The sequence below is a fragment of the Onychostoma macrolepis genome, chromosome 24 (assembly GCF_012432095.1).
Source record: "Onychostoma macrolepis isolate SWU-2019 chromosome 24, ASM1243209v1, whole genome shotgun sequence".
Classification (NCBI taxonomy): domain Eukaryota; kingdom Metazoa; phylum Chordata; class Actinopteri; order Cypriniformes; family Cyprinidae; genus Onychostoma; species Onychostoma macrolepis.
Window position 1 is genome coordinate 18,975,407 of NC_081178.1, and position 13,219 is coordinate 18,988,625.

Here is a 13,219-nt window from a genome sequence, read left to right on the forward strand (position 1 = left end):
TATAGACGTTTTGTTCAGGGATTTGCTAACGTTGCAGCACCGTTACATCAGCTGGCCGCTGCTGGGGAAGCACTGAAGGGTAAGAAACGAAGCAAGAGAGTATACTTAACTAGTGAACAGTTTAGACAGAAGTGGGATCCCAAGTGTGAAGAGGCATTCAAATTGTTGAAAGAGAAGTTAACATCCACTCCTTTGTTAGCTTATGCTGACTTTACTAAGTCTTTTGTCTTGGATGTAGATGCCAGCAATACAGGACTTGGAGCAGTACTGTCTCAGGAGGAGGGGGCAAGCTGCGGCCAGTTGCCTATGCCAGCAGGGGTCTGAGGGAATCGGAGCGTAACATGGATAATTATAGTACAATGAAATTGGAGTTTCTTGCTCTTAAATGGGCGGTAACAGAGAAATTTCAAGATTATTTAATTGGGAATAGGTTTACAGTCTTTACTGATAATAATCCATTGAGCCATTTGAAGACCGCTAAACTGGAGGCTGTGGAGCAGCGCTGGGCATCGCAGTTGGCCATGTTTGACTTTGAAATTGTGTATCGTCCTGGTAGGAAGGACGGAAACGCAGATGCTCTGTCTCGACAAAATTTCACAGGATGAGAGCAGCGGGTGATGTTAGGGGAAATGGTCCCCACTGCGACAGTGAATGCTACTTCTGTTTTTCCCGAATTCCAAATACAGGATATGCAAGAGCAGGACCCTATAATTTCACGGTTTAAATTTTATTGGAGTAAAGGAGGAGGACCAGACAAGAGAGAGAGCGCCAAGAGGAGCCAAAAGACACGCGTGAATTGTTAAGACAATGAGATAAAGTGGAAGAGTTTGAAGAGATCCTGCATAGACTGGTTGCAGATGCTAGAGGGGGCTGGGTAAAACAGCTTCTGTTACCTCAAGTGTTAAAACAGGAGGTCCTTAGTCAGCTGCATGATCACCAAGGCCATCAGGGGATTGACCGAACGTTTAAACTGGTACGTCAACGGTTTTATTGGCCAGGGATGTACCAAGATGTGCAGAACTTTTGCAAAAATTGTCTTCGTTGCATTGTGTCTAAAGATGTTCAGCCTAAAGTAAGAACAATTATGAACAGCATTCAAGCGTCAAAACCCTTGGAAGTGGTGGCATTGGATTTTACGGTGTTGGAACACTCCCAGAGTGGAAAAGAAAATGTACTTGTGATAACGGATGTATTTTCTAAATTCACAGTTGCCGTTCCTACAGCAAATCAGAGGGCTGTAACAGTGGCAAAGGTCCTGGTCAAGGAGTGGATTCATCGATACGGCATTCCAGCTCGGATTCATTCTGATCAGGGTCAGTGCTTTGAGGCTGAGATCGTGCAGCAACTGTGTAAAGTGTATGGTATACAGAAGAGCAGAACCACAGCGTTTCACCGCCAAGGGAACGGGCAGTGTGAGCATTTGTGCAGCGTTCTATTAAATCTCCTCCAGGCCCTTCCTCAGGAGAAGAATTGGAGATGGGATGAATACTTGCATGAAGTGGTATTCGCATATAATACAACTGAAAATGCTACCACTGGATTTTCCCCATTTTTTTTAATGTTCGGTAGGAGCCCGGCTCTCCCAATTGACCATGTGTTGACCGGGGGTTGCAGAAGGAGAGAAGAAGGTACCGTGGAGACATGGGTGGCGGAACATCAGCACCGACTTCAGCAAGCTTATAGTCTGACGCAGAAGCGGCTACAGAGCATGGTCACGCAGAGACAATGAAGACAGCAAGGGGCAGTGAAGGATGCTAGTCTGAATCCAGGTGATTTGGTATATCGATGGAATTGGAGAGTGAGGGGACGAAATAAAATCCAGGATGTGTGGGAGGATTTACCTTACTGCATGTTGGAAAGACTGTGGCCATTGTGGACCACTGCAGAAAGAACCCGTAGTGTTAAGTGAGCATCAAGGTACAGAGTCAAGCACAAACATGGCACAATTAGAGACTGAGTCAAATGAAGATTGGGAAGAGATTCGGGTGGTGGTGCCCGAGAATCTGTCATCTGGGGTCACAAGTGCTGAAGAGGAAGGCCCCAGAGTGGAGGAGCGATTTGTACAACCCGCTGGGCTGGAAGGCACAGTTCCACGCTCTCAGAGGGCCACAGCAAGACAGCACAGAAATCCTTTTAGACAGCCACAATCGGTGCAGGGTATGGAAGCAGCAGCAATCCCCGTAGAGTCGAGTCATGGAGAGTCTCAGGCAATTATGACAGTCTTAAATCATTTACGGCAGGTGATTTATGAATTAAAAGAAGTGATGGAACGATAATTTATGTAAAGTTTTAGAGGTGTAAAAGAAATGTAATGGTGGGATTATCGGGACGATGATTTGACAAGGAGGAGGTGGATGTAGTATTGAGCCCTCTGGTTAAGTGGGGAGGGGGGAGGAACTATGGGTTATTTAAACACGTACATACACGGAACAAATTAAGTGATGGACAGAACAATGAAATGCGGTGAGAACGCCACATAGAAATTGTGATAGGATTTGGTGTGCGCCTGAGAAACCTCCGCAACCAGAGCGGCTTAGGTTGAATATGCTTTTGAGAGGTATGAAGTGTATTTGAAGTTATTTATGAATGATTTAGATGTATGATTATGTAAAGATTATGATTGAACTTTGATGGGAATATTGTGTATGGGTTTACATGTGTATATTTGTAGATGTGATGCACTCCAATGAGAACCTCAATGACCAGAGTGGTTAGAAGTGAGTTTTGCTGTGCTAATAGGTATGAAGTGTATTTGAAGTTATTTTGGGATGATTATTGAAAAGAAACTGATTTAGAGGCGCTTTGTGATTTGATTTTGTTAATGTTTGTATATTGTGTATTTTCGGGACAGATTGCAATGGTTTTTATTTAATTTGTCTCGTTCTTTTTAGTTTTTTGTTCATTTTGAGTTGTGCATCATATCCATTTTCCTACCTTGTGAGGTGGGGGTTGGTAAAGAGTTTTAAAGAATTTGTATAAATAAAAAGGGGAAATTTATTAACAGACTGGAGGATCTTATATTGAGTGTTTGTTCCCACACAATATGTAGAAATCTCAATTTTGAAAAATTGACACTTATGACTGGTTTTGTGGTCCAGGGTCACAAATGTGCTGCGATTTATATTCCAAAGCCACTCATATATTGCAGAAACACTCAAGCAAGCAAAACACACGCAACGTGTGCACGTATTTGTACTGGTGCAGAATCAGAGGGACAAGTAGTAGGCCTACAGCCTAGCGCATTTCACGTAGGCTGCTAGTTTCACTTTCCTCAGAATCCAAATGATGCGTGTGCTAAGTGAGTGAACATCAAAGATCACACAACAGAAGTGCGCTCTCTCTCTCTCTCCCTACCGTTAAGTAACTTGTGCATAGTTTACTTACATGTTTTTGACATATCCAACCGAACTACAAAATTTCCAGTAATGTCTGTGAGAAAGTAGGGGTGTGCGATATGACGGTTTTTGATCGTGGACGATAAAAATGTCTCCACGATCTGCTTTTCAAGAAATATCGTAGTATCGTGCTACAGCGCACATTCTATCAGCTGCAGTTCTTATTCCTCCGTCTCAATATACTGTACATTATTCGGATCCGCTTTAAAGCCTTGCCGGTTAAATGTTTTATTCACGTGTCGGTCTGATGTGCGCTTTTTCTGAGCCCGTACATCCGAAGCGCGCGTGCTAAAGCCTGTCAAAAAGCGCCTGATTACTGAACTAAGTTATCTTGTGCACTAATACTGTCAAAACACACAAGGTTTATGTATAGACTCCGTTGCTTATGTCTAAAATGAGTAAGTAAACAGCTGAGAGAAAACGGATGCGTGCCTCTGTATATTAGATGCGTGCATGTCTTAAAGGGGCAGTACTGAACATGCAGCCGACTGTAATTAAAGGGATAGTTCACCTTAAAATTTAATTTCTGTTATTATTTACTAACTCGCATGTTGTCCCAAACCTGTATTAATTTCTTTCTTGTGCTGAACACAAGAGAAGATATTTTGAAGAATGTGGGTAACCAAATAGTATCTGGTCCACATTGACTTTTGATAGAATGAAAAAAAAAAAATACTATGGAATAAGTCACTGGGGACCAGCAACTGTTTGGTTTTCCATGTTCCTCAAAATAGCATTTATGTTTAGCAGAAGAAACTCATTCAGGTTTAAAGAAACTTTTGAGTGAGTAAATGATGGTATAAATATAAAACACTTTTTATTTTGGGGTTAATTATTCCTTCAATGTTAATAAAACACCAAAACACAGAGAAAAATCACTCACTACTCTTGACTGAAAAACGTTAATACAGTTGATTTAATAGGAATCAATCTATATAGTGTTTTATTTTTATATTGTTGATTAAATTTCTTGAATGCTCCTGCTAAATACACCTATTGTAACACTGTTTTATTTATATATTATGTGTATTTTGTAATGTGTATCTTTGTTCTAATTTTTTTAATAACAAAGATAAAATAATGACAAAGATTTTTATCTTCGCCCACTTTGGCCTAAATATCCACCATTATTTTTTAATATTTTTGTTATCTTGAAAGGTTTTGTCTTTATAATAGGGAAATTAGTTTGGCTGTAATGCTCAGACAACTTGCAAAATAGTAAAACCAACATGACAAAGAATCGTGATAAAATCGTGAATCGTGATTTTTCTTAAAAATATCGTGATATTATATTTTTGCCATATCGCCCACCCCTATGAGAAAGGTATATTCACTCGACAAGCTTGCGCATCTGAGCCGCCACATGCTCAACCCACTCAGCGTGCTTTGCTTAGCCCAGCCCATCAGCTCGCGCACATCAGCTATACAGGCGTTAATACTGAATGTTTAATATTATATTCATTGCACTCATATACTTCGTTGACATCCTTAATCTCTAATAACTATATTCTGCAGTCTGTTGTTGGTGTTTCTTTGTCTGAATATGGCACTTATCACATGCTGTGTGGTATCGGCGTTTGGAATCGGCATTTTAACGAGTACGAGTACAGGAGCAGAGTATCGGTGCATCCCTAAAAAACTAGTTAAAAATCGTAAAAATAAAAATCAAGAATCGGTCAAACGTTCTGAAAAAAATTATTTCTTTTGCCATATTGTCTAGCCCTACTTCAGACTTATGTGCCCTCTAGATGCTTGCATTCTGCAAGTGAACGAGGCATTATAGTGCCATCCCAAAAGGCAAAAATCACTTTCACTGACTTTTACATTTACTGTTCCCTCCTGGTGGAATGTCCTACCCAACTTAAGGACTACCCAGTCCTTAGTCATCTTCAAGAAATGGTTAAAAACATTATATTCTAAACTATTCTCTCTCCTCTCTCTATATATATAAATTAGGGCTGTAACGGTACACAAATATGACAGTTCGGTACGTACCTCGGTTTTTACGTCACGGTTCAGTATGATTTCGGTACAGCAGGGGGAAAAACTAAACTCTTTTTTTTTTTATAAACAGTGGGTTACTGAACAAGTTGCTCTTTCTTTAAATACATTCAGTTATATTTTAAATTTGCTTAATGATAAAAATCTACCTCAGCTTAAAACTATAGGCAGCCCTCTTACATTACAATTAGGCCTAACAACTTAACTCAAACTTAAATTTAATTACTGTTTATTTTTAAATAGATGATCAGCATTCAACTTACAAAAAAAAAAAAAAAATGTATGCAAACATGTTAATTGCACAATGCAATATTTAAATTAACTTTTAAATATTAAAATTTCTAGGCTATTTGATAAAAACTATCCACCCTTTTCTTGACATAAAAATGGGCACGGCCATTTGTAAATTTTATGGGTCTAGCTTCCGGTCTCATCCGCCTCCAGCTATTTTTAGTTGTACAAAACAGTTCGTTTTGCTGCTTTATATTGAAAATTAGTGTGTCTTATCATATTATTTTAATGTATTATCTTAATTATGAACACACTGGTTTGTAGTGCAAACAGTTTTACCGTTTACTGTACGTTGTTATTCTTCTCGTTATTTACCTATAGCGGCTAATGAACCGGAAGTCTCACCCATAGGCTTACTTCCGCGTTGAAGAAAAAGGTGGATATTCAGTTACACACTGGCTTTCATTGCATGTTTCATAACAGATTAATTTAAGCATACATTAAATAATTAAGATTACCAGGTTTAGTAAAATATAATGTACATGGTGTAATATTTCGTGAAATGCTCCTCTCTAGACTTCATTTCTCTAGTGAACTAACGAGATGTGGACACTGATAACTTGCTGAGGTAAATGAAATGTTACGTGACATTTTATTTCCAGGCTGATTTGTTGATGTCTTTCCGAGGTTGAAACACTGAGCAATTACACGAGGCATGCGATATTCAGTCGTGTTTGTTTGCGTTAAAACTAGTAGTAAAGAGGAAGGAATGAACGCGTTCACTCGCGCTCTGCTCTGCACATGTCTGCGGCGCTTCACGGCTCACTGACACAGACACAGGAACCGGAGTTGATCGTGGCCGCTCGAGTCAGCGCTTGTGTTGGGTTTATACCAGCACGTTTCTGAACCGTCCCAGAAGCGGCTCTCCAAGGCATTTATACAGCGATCTGTCATGCCACATCAAAGACTGTCAAAACGCGATTTATTATTTGAATTTCCTGAAAAAAAAAATAATTAAAAAAAATACTGTATTCATTCGGTACACGTGTACCGAACCGAAAGACCCGAATACGTGTACCGTTACACCCCTAATATATATATACATATATACTTGATTTAAAATTTAAAAAAATATTTAAAAAACAGAGCCTCTAAGAATAACATTCTCAATTCTTTTTCTATTCGTTTGGCTTTTCTTTCTTTGTAAAAAAAAAAAAAAAAAAAAGAGAGAGAGAGAGATTGAGTCCCTCTAACAATAATGTTCTCTATTATTTTTCTATTCTATCTACTTGATTTCTTTTTATTTATTATTTAAAAAAAAAAAAAAAAACTTGCTATGTGTACTGCCTTAGGCTAACCTAGACTTATCCCAGCACTTACATATTATTGCTCTCTTGTTGGTTTGATTGTTGTCCTCATTTGTAAGTCGCTTTGGATAAAGCATCTGCTAAATGCCTAAATGTAAATATCACTATGATAGTACATTAAGTCACATTAAGCATTTTTCACTTTAAGCATTATTGGGGAATCCTGAAGTATGACGTTTGAGTATTAAACCTGGTATTAAAGCACAATGTCGCACAAGCCATTATATAAAGTTAAGGAAACTAAAAAACGAGAGCAATATATGCTTTGTAATATTTATAATATTTGATCGGTGCATCAGCGGTAAGGGAAATGACATTATAAATCCTTTCGGTCCCTTCTTGGTAGAGAAAACTGCTTATATGTACACAGTAAAATTAACCCTTACGTTTCTTAAAATGCTTTTGAATTTAACTGAATGTCAGGGAATCATTAACAGGCTTACTGTATATTATGAATATCTGATATATCACCCAGACCGAATGGTATGTTTTTTTTTGTTTTTTTTCTCATGGTGTCTGACATTACTTTTATGAATAACTGTAGGTGAAAGACACTAAAATAATGATAAAGTTACTGTAGAAACTTTAGATATCAATGTTTACACATATTCTGTGTATGAATAATTTAATCATCACAACACATTCATGAGTGTTCATTTGTACACTCCATCACATCATGATTGCATAATTTGAATGAAAACATTTGCAAATAAGATAACATATGTGACCCTGGACCACAAAACCTGTCTTAAGTGTCAATTTTTCGAAATTGAGATTTATACATCATAAGTAAATAAGCTTTCCATTGCTGTATGGTTTGTTAGGATCTGACAATATTTGGCCGAGATACAACCATTTGAAAATCTGGAATCTGAGGGTGCAAAAAAATCTAAATATTGAGAAAATCGCCTTTAAAGTTGTCCAAATGAAGTTTTTTAGCAATGCATATTACTAATCAAAAATGAAGTTTTGATATATTTACGGTAAGAAATTTACAAAATATCTTCATGGAACATGATCTTTACTTAACATACTAATGATTTTTGGCATAAAAATGTATAATTTTGACCCATACAATGTATTTTTGATATCAGTGTGACTATTGCTACAAATATACCCCAGCGACTTAAGACTGGTTTCGTGTTTTTTTTTTTTATATTTATTATTTACCAATATTACGATTTAATATGCAATTATTTTTTAAAGCTCTTTATGTTCTGTTTTATTCAACAAAGGCAAGCAATAAATCATAGTATGACCAACACAATATTAGATAGATTAAACATAAATGTTCTTTTCTGTAGGCCAGGCCTATACGTTATGATGAAATTAGGTGATACATGAATTGATATGAATGACATTTTTATTTAACAACTACAATCACAGTAGTATATTGACTGATTTGTTGAACTTCCAGCCTCGTAACAAATTACACAAACTGAAGTAGACTGCAGAAATATAAAAACAAATTTGTTGCTTTACCACACTCATTATTCAGGAAATTAATGCAAAGTCACTGTAATAAACATATATGTAAACATGCGGGGATTACACTTTTTAAACACTGTCTGTTAACTTTAGACGGACTTTAAATGAATAAGAATATATATATTACCTTATTATATAGCCTATATTACCTTAAGGTCGAAGTCTTCAGTAATGAAATGCACCGTAACACTGTTACTGCTTGAGTAATTTCCATGTGCCGTTTTGAAGTAGGCTACGTTCATATGCTTTCAAACATTTCCGCATGTAGCGTGCCACGGCTTAAACCTCACTAGATTAAACTGCTCCCTTCATGTAGATGTATTTCTGTACATTTTAATGTGTGAAATAAAAATTTCTTCACTTGTACTACAAAGATGAACAAAAGTCATTTAGGTTTGAAACAACATAGGACTAAGTAAATGATCACAAATTTTAATTTTTTTTATAAATTAACCCTCTAATTCACGTGTTAATTAAATACCTTATTCCACTGTACATATAGTATCTACTAAAGCTGATAAATTATTTACTAGTGCTGTCAAAATGAACGCGTTAATAATGCCTTAACGCATATTCATTTTAACGGCACTGATTTTATTAACGCAGCGCGCATTTTCTGTTTGACCCGTGCCCTAGCCCGTAGTTGGAGAAATGGAGATGCACAGTGTTGCCAACGTAGCGACTTTACAGACCCATTTAGCGACTTTTTTCCCCCCTCTTCAAAAAACTTGACTAGCGACAAATCTTTAGGGTTTGCCCAAACCTTATTTAGTTCCTGAGACACGCTGGTACTGCCGCGTGAGCGCGAGCTTTCTGTTTCCCAGCGCGCGCACACACCTCTCTCTCTCTCTGTGCATCTGCATTGTTCAGTGGGCAGCGGAGAGGAGCAGCGCTTTCAGTTAAACACAGATTTTATGATAATTCTCTAATTTTACATGCAAGTAGGCTATAGCCGAAATCACAGCACAGCTATTGTCAGAAACAGTAAAATATATCAATGAAAACAGTTTTATTGAGAATTTATCTGTATCAAAATACAGTATGTGGGCACAGAGAGGCAAACAAATCTAATAATAAATAATAAATGTACATTTAGCATGTTCAGAAGAAGTGAGCTGCCCTGTCCTGCAAAAATGTAAACAGGTTTGTGTAAGTAAATTGCTCAGTGCAAAGAAAGAGAAGTAATGGGAACCTGGTATTTCTTTTTTCATGTGTCTAATAGACATGAACAAGCTGTTTGAAAAACATCTATGACCTTTGAAACATGTCTAGACTTCATGCTCTATGTTGACTATGGTTTCACTAATAATACACCTATACTGCATTAAACATCCATATTTGTCCATGCCCATGTTGATTAGAGTATTAAAAACTTGAAAAGTATTAATTTAAGGTACATTTAGAACAAATAAAAATGTGCGATTAAGTTGCGATTAAATATTTTAATTGATTGACAGCCCTATTATTTACATGATCTTTGAAATGGACAGTTGTTAAGGTTATTAAGCTATTGAAAAAACATGCTTAGAGTTAGGAGGAGATTCATATTTTACAAGCATTAAAAGAAATGGCCTTGGCCATTGCACATTTGTTTATTGCTAAGTACATGAATGAGCATGACATGGACATGGTTAATGACTGCAAACAACTTCAGATATTACAATATTTCAATACAGTAATTAAGAAGCTTTTTAATGAAAGTAATTAAGAAGCTTTTTCTCTATCATTTATCAATAAAAATGAGAATACACATAAAAGAGTTATCAAAATGGATTTATAATGTTGGCTAGTAGTATTTATGCTTGTCTGTCCTGTTTTTGTTTGTTTGTTTGTTTGTTTATTGTATTTGACACATGTAAATACTGACACAGTCTTTGCTTGCATAATAATAATAATAATAAAAAGAATGTGTATGCATATTGTGACTAGTGTTAAAAAGTCAAATATAATAAAATGAAACCATTGTAATTCATGTAACTAAACAAATAAGTTACATTTAACATAAACATATTTAATTAATCTGCCCTAGTTAATGTGATCTTTCCTAATACCAAAACAAACAACCCACAAAAGTTATGACATTGACTGACATCTACATCAATTGCCATGAGCAGACATGGGCAAAGCACGTGTAAGAATCTATCGCAGGGAAAACATTATGAAGTATGTGTCTGTATTATTGACAGGATTTAAAAGGGAGTTTGTGCACCACTTCAACCATGATGACACACTTACACAGAACTACTGTCTAATCAACTCAAGAAACAACATTTCTATGATCAAGTATGTGACATCAATTTCCCTTGAAAATTCTTCTTTAGCTACTCCGCTTAGTGCTGTAACAGATTGAGATGTGGTGTCTTACCTCTGTGTAGTCAAAATCTGAGAGTGGAGCTATAGTTTTGATGTACTCGGCTCTAGGCTGATTGGACGGGTTGGCAATTGACACAGGGGGCGTTAAGGTGCTCATAGCAGATACTATCGTCTGGAATATGGAAACAGAGGTGTTAAAGCATGCTGAATGCGGGCACTAACAGAAAACACAACTGCTAGAGAGAAAACAATTGTTATTTACAAAAATTACTTACCACAATGGCGTCCTTCACATTTTTCCGGATATCCAATATTTTTTGCTTCTTTTCTCTGAACAGAGGAGGAGGAAAATAGGAGGGAACAACTGTCATTAAAGAATGAATGACATCTCAAAATTTGGAGTGTCAAAATAATTCTCCATAATTTACTAATGTGACTATAGCCTAATATTACTCAAAGTTCGGCCTTATCAATGGGCAAGTTGTGATTATAAGCAGTCACATGCCTAAACAGCACATATTGCACACAGTGTGACCTCATTTCTGGCCATCCTGATAGTGAACATGGAAATAACAGCATATCACTCTGATACATAATCAGTTCGGTTATTATCTATTATTATTAACGGGTTTATGCCATGAGATAAGGCCCAAATATACGGTCTAGGTAAACAACACAAAAACGAGACTCAAATATGCGATATGCGCCAACTGGACAGAGGATGTCTGGGTACGCAGTTCAAAAATGATGCTGAAAATACTGCACACACCTATAGCCCAAAATGTTGTATAGGTGGTCGGTCAAATTTGAGACTTGAAAAATTTTGCATGAGTCTATGATGACCAAAAATGAGGCCCAAAATGCTACACACGCCTATGATAACCAAAAATACTGTCTAGGTAGGCAGCTCACTAGGTTTAGCGAGAGCCATCGACACGCACCGGACGCAGAGGCGTACATCTGAAGCCCGTCAATATTCTAACATCCAAAACATAAATACCGCATCCGTTATAATAAACACAGTACAGGCCCAGTGTCAGTAAATAACGCTAAATAAACACACACTCACTCTGCGTTAAAGCCGTTGACGTGCAGGATCCGCATCTGTTTAACTATAGTGCTCTTCCCGGATTCCCCAGCGCCTTAAAAAGCATAGAAAAAAGACATAAGATGGTACATAGCTAAAATATGAGTATTTCCAGAGCCATGAAGAAATTATCAATCCATCCACGATGATGATGACGATATATCCATATCTCTGCTCGAAGTTTGCTGACACATCTTTCTGTTATTAATGTATTGGTTATACATTCCTGTCTTACCTAATAAGAGCAGGCGGTGTGTGGCTTTATACGCCTGTCTCTCTTTCTGTAACTGTTTCTCGATCTTTTTATTCGCCTCTCGTTGCGCCTTCTCGTCGATGCGCTGATCCTCTGTCTTGCTGTTGCCCAAACATCCCATGTTCAAAAGCGTCTCTCTTCTCAAGTACACAGTAAATGATAATATTATCTCAAATATCTTCTGTAATGATGATTTGAAGTGTATTGGACTGATTAATAGGGCGAGAAATCCGTGCGCCACGGGAAAAAAGGTTTCGCTTTGACTCCTTTTCACACACAAGCGACAGATTCAGTCGGATCCTCTCGATATATTCATGATCAATGTTTGAAAATCAGACAAGCGGCTAAAGATCAGATCATCTGCCTCTCTCTTCCCTCTCGCTATTTTGCTGTAATGTGTCTGTGTTTGTGTGTCTTTAACTCAGCACTGCCTCTCTCTGCACTTACAGGAAGTGACACTCCACACTCAACCTGCTGATCCCAGGTCAGCCTCTCATATCACCACTACATTAGGCTACTGCATTTAAAGCTTATGCAATCACTTCATCGTTAAAAGGCGTCATTCATGAGTGAGTTTGTTACAGAATTCTCTACTCCAGCTACTTCACAATGCAATATAATCATACCATCACTACATTACTGATGCTAAATAAAAAAAAGGAACATGCCATTTTAGTTATTTTCTTAATAGCATTACCAAACTGTACACATTTAGGGTAAACAAGGTTAATTGCATTTCTCAGGGCAGATATCAGTTTCTGTATTGCCCAGAAATAAGATTCATATAAGATTCAGTTTATGTAAGACATGCTGAGCCTGATAGCAGGGCCTTGATTTGAAAACTTTTTTTTTTACCTGTTTTTTTTTTTGTTTTTTTTTTTGGAATGACTGAAGCTAACAAACTAACTACAATCTTTTGTGTAATTAGGTTCAATTTAACTTATACCTATTGAGATACAGTACATCCTGTGTGACAACTGACCCTAGCTTCCTATATCCTCTATAAGGTCTAAAGAGAACAGAATACAGTCTGTGGTGATGATATCAAGGTAGAGTTCCAAAACCAACGTCAGTTATGTCTTGG

General features: G+C 37.2%; 1 protein-coding gene across 6 annotated transcripts in view; it reads right to left on the minus strand.

The window, feature by feature from the left end:
• Nucleotides 1–12,599, minus strand: part of gnal (guanine nucleotide binding protein (G protein), alpha activating activity polypeptide, olfactory type) — a 253,324-nt gene extending 240,725 nt beyond the window's left edge. For 2 of the 6 annotated variants that reach the window (XR_009268975.1, XM_058764674.1), the window contains exons 1-4: nt 12,118–12,595; nt 11,865–11,937; nt 11,071–11,125; nt 10,848–10,967 (exon numbers count right to left, since the gene is read on the minus strand). Coding sequence is in view for 5 of the 6 variants with exons in the window: in XM_058764674.1 (XP_058620657.1) it covers nt 10,848–10,967; nt 11,071–11,125; nt 11,865–11,937; nt 12,118–12,256 (387 nt within the window). In the remaining variant the exon portion in view is untranslated. Of the gene's footprint in view, nt 1–10,847; nt 10,968–11,070; nt 11,126–11,864; nt 11,938–12,117 lie in introns of all 6 variants that reach the window. The other 4 variants (XM_058764670.1, XM_058764672.1, XM_058764671.1 and 1 more) reach the window with 3 other exon arrangements.
• Nucleotides 12,600–13,219: the final 620 nt, after the last annotated feature.